General features: G+C 42.3%; 2 protein-coding genes across 6 annotated transcripts; one reads left to right on the top strand and one right to left on the bottom strand.

The window, feature by feature from the left end:
- Positions 1 to 1177: 1177 nt before the first annotated feature.
- LOC109753039 (LOB domain-containing protein 15) lies at positions 1178 to 3145 on the top strand. 2 transcript variants are annotated; one of them, XM_020311967.4, is made up of 3 exons: positions 1178 to 1390; positions 1614 to 1905; positions 2605 to 3145. In XM_020311967.4, the coding sequence occupies exons 1-3, from the start codon at positions 1377 to 1379 to the stop codon at positions 3004 to 3006; spliced, it is 708 nt and encodes a 235-aa protein (XP_020167556.1). In that variant the 5' UTR covers positions 1178 to 1376; the 3' UTR covers positions 3007 to 3145. The 2 variants fall into 2 exon arrangements, with proteins under 2 accessions (XP_020167556.1, XP_045089099.1); XM_045233164.2 differs by lacking the exon at positions 1178 to 1390 and adding an exon at positions 1432 to 1527.
- Positions 3146 to 3897: 752 nt separating this feature from the next.
- LOC109753040 (uncharacterized) lies at positions 3898 to 7995 on the bottom strand. Of its 4 annotated transcripts, XR_002230394.4 has the most exons (7): positions 7664 to 7995; positions 7055 to 7235; positions 6605 to 6689; positions 6376 to 6430; positions 4473 to 4611; positions 4197 to 4394; positions 3898 to 4032 (listed from the first exon to the last, which is right to left on the bottom strand). XR_002230394.4 is itself a non-coding variant. In XM_020311968.4 (6 exons), the coding sequence occupies exons 2-6, from the start codon at positions 7229 to 7231 to the stop codon at positions 4275 to 4277; spliced, it is 576 nt and encodes a 191-aa protein (XP_020167557.1). In that variant the 5' UTR covers positions 7232 to 7235; positions 7664 to 7995; the 3' UTR covers positions 3898 to 4274. The 4 variants fall into 4 exon arrangements, 3 of the variants coding, with proteins under 3 accessions (XP_020167557.1, XP_040255890.1, XP_020167558.1); XM_020311968.4 differs by having other exon boundaries at positions 3898 to 4394; XM_040399956.3 differs by lacking the exon at positions 4197 to 4394.
- Between the last annotated feature and the right edge of the window lie 228 nt (positions 7996 to 8223).

Here is an 8223-nt window from a genome sequence, read left to right as displayed (position 1 = left end):
GGCAGATTTAGTACTAGTTCTGAGACAGTTTTATTTTTGTTCTAGAAAAACTAATCAACTTATTGCTGAAGGGTGACACATTATGACCCCTTGTAAACAATGTGATTCTGATACCCCTTTGTTTATTTTAGTGAACAACATTTTTTTTGCAGGTTTTTTAGTGAACAACATTGGAAATAATAATGTCAAGTTAGTACCAATGTTTATAGACAAGTACATACTGATATGCTATATTGTTTTATCTAAAATCAACTCTGATGGGGAGATGTAAAGTATTTTTCTTCTAGATGGGATCTTAGATGTCCAGAAGCATGCCAATATGCCTTCTACAGCTAATGCCAAGTGGGCAAAGAAAAAAACATGTAGATTTAGAGTTAAAAACAGTGAGAATCAACAAGGTGTCGCTTCGACCCTACAAATGTGCCTAATGTTGGGGAGAGTATTTAGGGCCTTGTTCCTTGGAACATTAACAGCTTCTACATTATAAAATGTTGTATCTAGCTACCAGCATTTTTAACTATATATGTACCTAACCGACCAAGCAGCAAATAGCTCTTGGGCATTTTTCAAACCAATAGCTCCATATAGATACTCCAAAAACGGGTAGATATGAACAAACATATACTCGTCCCTCCCATAACATAAGATGTTATTACAACCGATATGCACATATCGGCTCTAATGACATCTTATATTATGGGACGGAGGGAGTAGTTTGTAGCCAAGCATATGGATGATATTCCAACAAAGTCCATACTATTACATTACCACAAATAACTAATGGATTACTCAAAGAGAATTTGTGATGCATAATTAAGTTAGTGGATGCTAATTAACTATGCAATATTCACAAAAATAGCTATGTAATGCAAGTTTGTTAGTACCAAATTCACTTAATATGCGCCCATTGTGTCCAATATAAAATCCATTTTTCAAAACTCATACCCAGTTCCCAAACCACTTCCAAGACCTACTGCCTTTTGGCAATTGCCAAATCTAATCTGAATGTGGTGGGGGGGGGGGGGGGGGGGGGAGTAATACACAGTTATTTTACACTAAGAAGATTCCGTCATTCCGTATGCACACACCTCTTATTAATTAGCCGCCATATTAACTATTGCAACAAGTCAACATACACCAGGATACCTTCCAAATGGTGCAATACCTACATACATCTAGCAGTACAATCTCTATGACAGCAGCAAACTTATTTTTGTATAAAAAAACAAACGTTTTTTTCCCAACATCTCTCTCTCTCTCTCTTCTCTCTTCTCTCTCTCTCATAAGCTAAACGGCAGACACACACAACCTAGAAGACACTTTTTCCAAAGCACCTCACTTCCATCCCTTGTCCCCCTGCTCTCTCCCTTGCCTTCATGTCCACTGCAAGGTATGCTCAAAGCTCAAAACTACTTTCCGAAATACCAAGGTAGATCATAAAAAAATCATTTAGGAATAGCTAAATTCATGCACCGTCTCTAGTTAGAATCCTCTGCTCAAGCTTTGTTGTGTCCATGGTGCATGGCGGTGTGTGTGGCAATGGAATTAGTTGGAACCCTAGCTATAGCCATGGTGAATTGGTGATCTCATGCTATATACATCTTCTTCTTCAGTGAATGGCAGCAAGACCATGAGGTAGGGAAGAAGATCAAGAGTGAGTCCGCGGCGGAGGCGGACCGGATGATGGCGGCAGCACGGAGGAGTAGCAGCCTGCCTGCAGCAGGCGTCGGACCAGGATCAACACCGTCGTTCAACACGATGACCCCATGTGCCGCGTGTAAGCTGCTCCGGCGGCGGTGCGCGCAGGAGTGCCCCTTCTCACCTTTTTTCTCGCCGCTAGAGCCGCACAAGTTCGCCTCCGTTCACAAGGTCTTCGGCGCCAGCAACGTCTCCAAGATGCTTCTGGTAATCTAATTTAATCTTATTTCCCTCCATTTTGCTTGCCCTTTGACTTTCAGCATAGCTTACTTCTATCCCTTCTGAGCTCGTGAAATGAACTGGTTTTGTGCCGATGTTTATGAGATATAGCATAATTATTGTGAATACCTCACATCTCGCAGCATTTCATTAGTTGACATGGTATTTCTAGAAAACTTTATTAACAAGAGAATTTCTTTTGTGGTACTGTCACAACTCACAAGCCAAGGCAGCAGTGACTGTTCTTGCAGATCCAAAACCCTAAATTCCCTTGGATCTCCTCTCCTTTTCCATTATGTTTGGGGCATAATCACTAATCACTAGAGATTTGTGTATAATTTCGAGTCTCGCCTGTGCATCTTTCGTTTCATAAAAATGCTAAAAGTTATCTCTAAACAACAGTGTATAAATAGTGTACGGTGTTTGCCTCCCAAAATCCAAAATCCAAATCGAAGTCTCCCCAAATCAAGTTAGCTCAAATGGTGTACAATGTTTGTGCATCTTTTGTTTCATTTCTGTTTTACTTCTATTTAAAGAGAGATGCGTGACTTCATCAGTTAGCTCAAATCCTTCCAAATCAAGTTGAGTTGAACTATCCGTATGAAAATGAAATCCACACAAGTTGAACCGATTGAAGTGCTCCAGGGATATACTCCTTAACGCGTAGCTTGGTGCGCGTGCATGCAGGAGGTACACGAGAGCCAGCGCGGCGACGCGGCCAACAGCCTGGTGTACGAGGCGAACCTGCGGCTCCGCGACCCCGTCTACGGCTGCATGGGCGCCATCCTCACCCTGCAGCAGCAGGTGCACGCCCTCGAGGCCGAGCTCGCCGCCGTCCGCGCCGAGATCCTCAAGCACAGGTACCGCCCTGCCGCCGCGGCGTCCGCGGTGCCCAACGTGCCCCCGTCCTCGCACGCCTCCCAGCTCCTCGCCGCCGGAGGCCACCGGCCGGCTGGGTCGCTGGGGCTGGCCGCGCCGGGGGCGGGGCCTGTGCCTTCCGCGTCGTCGTCAACCACGGTGTATGCCACGGCGTCGAGCTCCACGGACTACAGCTCCATCACGCACGAGAATGTTCCATATTTTGGTTGAGGCCGTTGTACTAGTCTAGCGTTAACGACTGAGAGCTTCTTTGGATGTAACTTAATTTTGTTTGCCTCTTTTCTACACGTAGTAGACCTTGCGAAAGTACTGGAATAACAGGCTTTTTCTGGAAATTATTTTGCTTTAATTTGTGTCCAGGGGTGTTCATGCAAGCAAAATTTTATAGTATCCAAATTCATGCGAGCAAAATTATACTCCAGAAAGACGAACAATATATCCTACCTAATTACTCCTTCCGTTCGAATTATAAGATGTTCTATTTTTTTCTTCTAAATTAGATGTATAGACATGCGTTATAGTGTGTTTGTCCACTCATTTCAGTCTGTATATAGTTCATACTGAAATATTCAAAACATCTTATAATTCGGAACGGAGGGAGTAGTAATTTCTAAATTGCTCTGATTTCCAAAGGTGTACAAGTCTTCGAAACACAAGCCCTGGCTGAGTCCAACAAGCATAGGAATAGGGGTGTCACCGCACATGATACTCCCTACTCCATATGAGGTGTGTTTGTTTGACTGCATTGGGATCTTTGCATATGCGATGCATGGGGCTCTCTTCTCCTCACATGCTTGTCTGTGCACATTTCATTTCGTTTCCATGCTACTCTTCTCATTTATGTAGCATACGTAGGAGACAAAGATGATTCTTTAACAAACCTTTCCATCTCCCCATACATCGATTGATTTGATAGTAGTGATAGATCCATACTAGCGATATATAAGAACAGCAGCGTCCACATTGAAATGGCAAGGTAGTACTACTGCACTCCCCTGTCCACAACTGTAGATTTGACTTCTAGCTGTCCTCAGTGCAAGATTTTGACTAGTAATGCCATAAAACTAATCAGAAAAAGAAACATATTATTACGAAAAAGTCTCAGGAAACAAAACCATGGCTTATAATAAGAAACAATCCGGCAATCATTTTCATATAGACAACCAAATACTTTTAACTATACCACTGGTCAAGATTTCAAAATCAAAAGGTTGATGGCGTAGATCCCATGGTGGCCTGCATTGTCGCCAAAGGAACAATTCAGAACATGGACGATATTTTGTACTATTTGAGAACTATCGGCCGTATAGCTGTTAAGTGCAGTACACTGTACACCCACGTCTGAAAATCTGCAGGCGTTCATCCTAACAATTAGTGCCCCTCACACTAGTGAGACCTACCTCTAGCTCAGTTTGGCATCTAAGCTCAGCTGCATCCGCTTTGCCGAACGTCGCAATCACAACAGATCGCCAGCACAGTCACGCTTCTGAACGATTCGGTTTAGAAACTGTAGAATGCCGGCTTGTGCATTCAGAGTCTGTGAATGCACAGAGAGCTCTCCAGATAGGGACCAACATTTTGACAGGTGGGCGAAATTTCTGCGAGTAAATTTCTATTGGATTGCTGAAATTTTGTTGGACCAATTAAGTGATAGATGCATAACACATAATTTTTACCTGGAAAACTAGCTTGAGCTCCTCCTCATCACGCAGAAGCAACGCCAAGCTCCAGTAACAGGTCACGGGTGTCACACACTCGTTCAGCAGTGGCTTTAGAATCTTGCCAATTGGCACAAAATGACGATCAACTCTTCCGCTAAGAATCATAAAAAAATGTGAGAACAACAGCTGTAACCAAATTTCCAGTAGCCTACTAAGCAAAGAAAAGTTGCAGAAAACATATTCCTCTGAGACAAAACCCTTGAGTGATACTGTTTATGATTTTGCGACACCACAGAAGGAGATTTAATAATGAAAATATTCAGTTCGCTTGAATCTTAAGTCTTTCTGAGTGTTTAAGATACGAAGTGCTTCATGCCAAGCAAGGAGTTCATAACGCAAACAAAAGCATAGACATCATTGCTCAGCGACTTGATCTGAAACCAGCATCAACAGTCTTACCCAGTACCCACCAGGAACAAAGTCTTACTGTCTTACACCATATTGCTAGAACAATCTCCTTCAGAAAACCATTGAGCCTACAGCATACTCTACCCTCATATGATTTATCAACGTGATCCAGAGCAACCAGCAGTTAATAAACAAATCATGGGATGTTGCCATTTCTCTTGTTTGCACCAAAAGAAAACGGATTACCTCCTACAACATGAGGATTGTTTGTTCGGAAAGGCATTGCTAGCTAACAACAGCAGTCTACTTATACCCACTCAGATAAGCACGCAGGTACAAGTCCCCAATTCATCTGGGTTGGTTGACACTTGAATAATTGGTGGCGAATGCATCCAACAGCTAAAGGCTAAAGCAGTCATCCATTTTGGCCATCTAAACTGTTCATCCTACACCCACCTGTAAGATAACCTAATAGTTCCCACCAACGATCCAGTTGTCACTTCACAGTGGAAATATACAGTAAGATGGTGACAAGAATGGGCAATAGTAAGAACATAATTTGAAGATGATTGGTGATTTCTCATAAGGAGGCTGGTAATACCTCCAGAAATGTATTTCTAGCTGAACCCCGAAAGATGGCATTATCACTACCGACTCTGCACACAATGAAACAGGGAAACCCAATAAGAAACACGCTGTTGATACCTTTTTCAGCATCGTCTATTACAGTAGCCTGGATACTATTTCCCAAGCAAAGAAAAGTTGCAGGAAACATATCTCTCTGAGACAAAATCCTTGAGTGATGCTGTCTATGATTTTGCGACACCACCGAAGCAGATTTAATAGTGAAATGATTTAGTTCACTTCAATCTTTGAACCTTTCTGAGGGTAAAGATATGATGTACTTCAAGCCAAGCAAGGAGTTCATAACGCACAAACAAAAACATAGACATCACTGCTCAGCGAATTGATCTGACATCTAAAAAACTCTTACCCACCAGGAACAGAGTTTTGCTCTACACCAAATTGCTAGAGCAGTCACCAAATTGTTAGTCCTATATGATTTATCAATGTGATCCGGACCAACCAACAGTTAATATACAAATCATCGACTTGTTGCCATTTATCTTGTTCGCACCAAACAAAAACAAATCACCCCTACAACATGAGGATTGTTTGTTCAGGGAGGAATTGCTATCTAACAGAAGCAGTCTACCTATATCCACTCAGCCAAGTAAGAAGGTATATTTTCCCAATTCATTTGGGTCAGTTGACACTGAAATAATTGGTGGCGAATGCATCCAACAGAAAGGCTAAAACAGTCATCCATTTTGACTATCTAAACTGTTCGTCCTACACCCACATGTAAGATAACCTAATAGTTCCCACCAATGATCCAGTTGTCACTTCACAGCGGAAATGTACAGTACGATTGTGACAAGAATGGGCAATAGTAAAGAGCGTAATTTGAAGATTGATTGGTGATTTCGCATAGGGAGGCTGATAATACCTCCAAAAATGTATTTCTAGCTGAACCCCAAAAGATGGCATTATCACTACTGACTCTGCACACAATGAAACAGGGAAACCCGATAAGAAACATACTGTTGATACTTTTTTCAGTATGGACTGTTAATGGTTATCATATGCTGGTGCGATCTAAATGTGCAAATCAACAACAGACCATGTCTACAATATGCAGAAAGACCCTACAAATTTATCTTTGAGGAAGGATTCACCTTTCTTCACTGGTTTGTATTGCAAACATTTGGCAACCAGAATTCCAAAGGTAACACTCCACACTGACTCAAGACACAACTTTTCCTGCAATATTTAACCAGGTCAATACCAATATACAGTATGTACCAGTTATGTCAAACTATATGAATCTAGGGTGGTCAACTAAGCAATGATATTCTTTGATTATTACAGAAGAATCTAATGATTTATTTCAATTTTTTTCACATGAATTATACAAACATGAAATGTGCACTTGTTCTGAATGAACAAAACATTTGATCGTGTTTTTTCTTCCTAGAACATAATACACAATTGGACATCTTAAAGCTTTTGCTACAATGTCTGATGAACCTAACTCTTACGAGTATAGGACCAACAACCAGGAATATCGACTAAACTGCTCTTTCCTCATTAACTTAGCCCTCTTATGATTTCTGGTAGTGATTTACCTTTCCCAGCAATGATCGGCAGACAATTGCTAGAAGTAAAATGAGGCCACAGTATGACAGCAGAACACGGGTTCTGCTCTTCTTAACGAAAATCTCATGGATATCAACTCCCTTGTCACCATGATGCTTGTAAGTATACATGCCACTGGATGTTTCTCCTTTCTGTTCTTGTACCATGGTCCTACACGATTAAACAAACAACTACAGCATTAGGCACCAAGGTACTAACTAAGACTGAAACCAGACATTATACATGACAAAGTGCTGAATTACAAACTTGGAAAAATCGTCTGCGGCAGGAATATGAAGATGATTAAGAAATATTTGGTCCATCATAAAAAAACACAAACGACAACTGCATGGTGTAAACTGGTACAGACTGTTTATTATTGCCAAACCCGGTATAAGCTGCAACTAGTGCCTAATTAATATGTTGTTGTGTGCAATTTGCTCTATCTATGGGCAGCATCAGACGCTCATCAACTTTAAGGAAACCATCAAATCTACCCCTCATTCGAGGACGCAACAATTCCTAGATCAAAAAGCAATTCGGCATGTGTGCTTCACTTAACCCCCATTTACGCAAGCATAGTCACTCAAAACCAATACCTGCGGGCTGTGGCCGAGCCGGGACACCGGCAGCCGGCGAATTCGGAGGAGCACGACTGCACGAGCAATAGGGATGCGGGGGCGGCTACGAGGACAGCCAAGATCCAAACTCCCGAGAACGCGGTGGCACGGCCAAGCCGCACGTATTCAGCGCGGAGGGAAAGGTCAGGGCCTCGCGCCCCGCCGGCGAAGGGATACGGTCGCGGCGGCGACGCTGCCGCCGGCAACGGGGACGAGCAAGGTGAGTTGCAGTTGCAGAGTTAGGATTTGGTTGGGTTTTTTTTTTTGAGTGGTTGGTGGGTTGGGCTTCTCCACGTGAAAAACAAGTTGCACTAGTTGTTATCAGGCCCTGGTTTGGGCTAAACCAGCTACCTGATAAGTCATTTATGGGCTTCTTTTGTTTAGTACGCCGGACCACCATTTCCCACGAAAAAAAAAGCATTTCCCCTCTCTACGAAGTACTCTAACTAGCAAAAGTAAAACAATAGGATGACCTAAATAGGCTGTAAAGACTTAAATATTACTATCTCTGTACCAAAATATAAGACATGTTTTTAGGC

Source organism: Aegilops tauschii, chromosome 1 (assembly GCF_002575655.3).
Source record: "Aegilops tauschii subsp. strangulata cultivar AL8/78 chromosome 1, Aet v6.0, whole genome shotgun sequence".
NCBI lineage: Eukaryota > Viridiplantae > Streptophyta > Magnoliopsida > Poales > Poaceae > Aegilops > Aegilops tauschii.
The sequence above is the reverse complement of the archived record's forward strand: the minus strand, read 5'-3'. Positions and strand labels throughout refer to the sequence as shown.

Coding starts and splice junctions, on each gene's coding strand:
- LOC109753040 (XM_020311968.4), bottom strand. CDS start 7,231: ATGGTACAAGAACAGAAAGGAGAAACATCCAGTGGCATGTATACTTAC. Junction 6,690..7,054: donor GCCGATCATTGCTGGGAAAG/GTAAATCACTAC, acceptor TAAATATTGCAG/GAAAAGTTGTGTCTTGAGTC. Junction 4,612..6,375: donor CTAGAAATACATTTTTGGAG/GTATTATCAGCC, acceptor TATGATTCTTAG/CGGAAGAGTTGATCGTCATT.
- LOC109753039 (XM_020311967.4), top strand. Junction 1,906..2,604: donor ACGTCTCCAAGATGCTTCTG/GTAATCTAATTT, acceptor GCGTGCATGCAG/GAGGTACACGAGAGCCAGCG.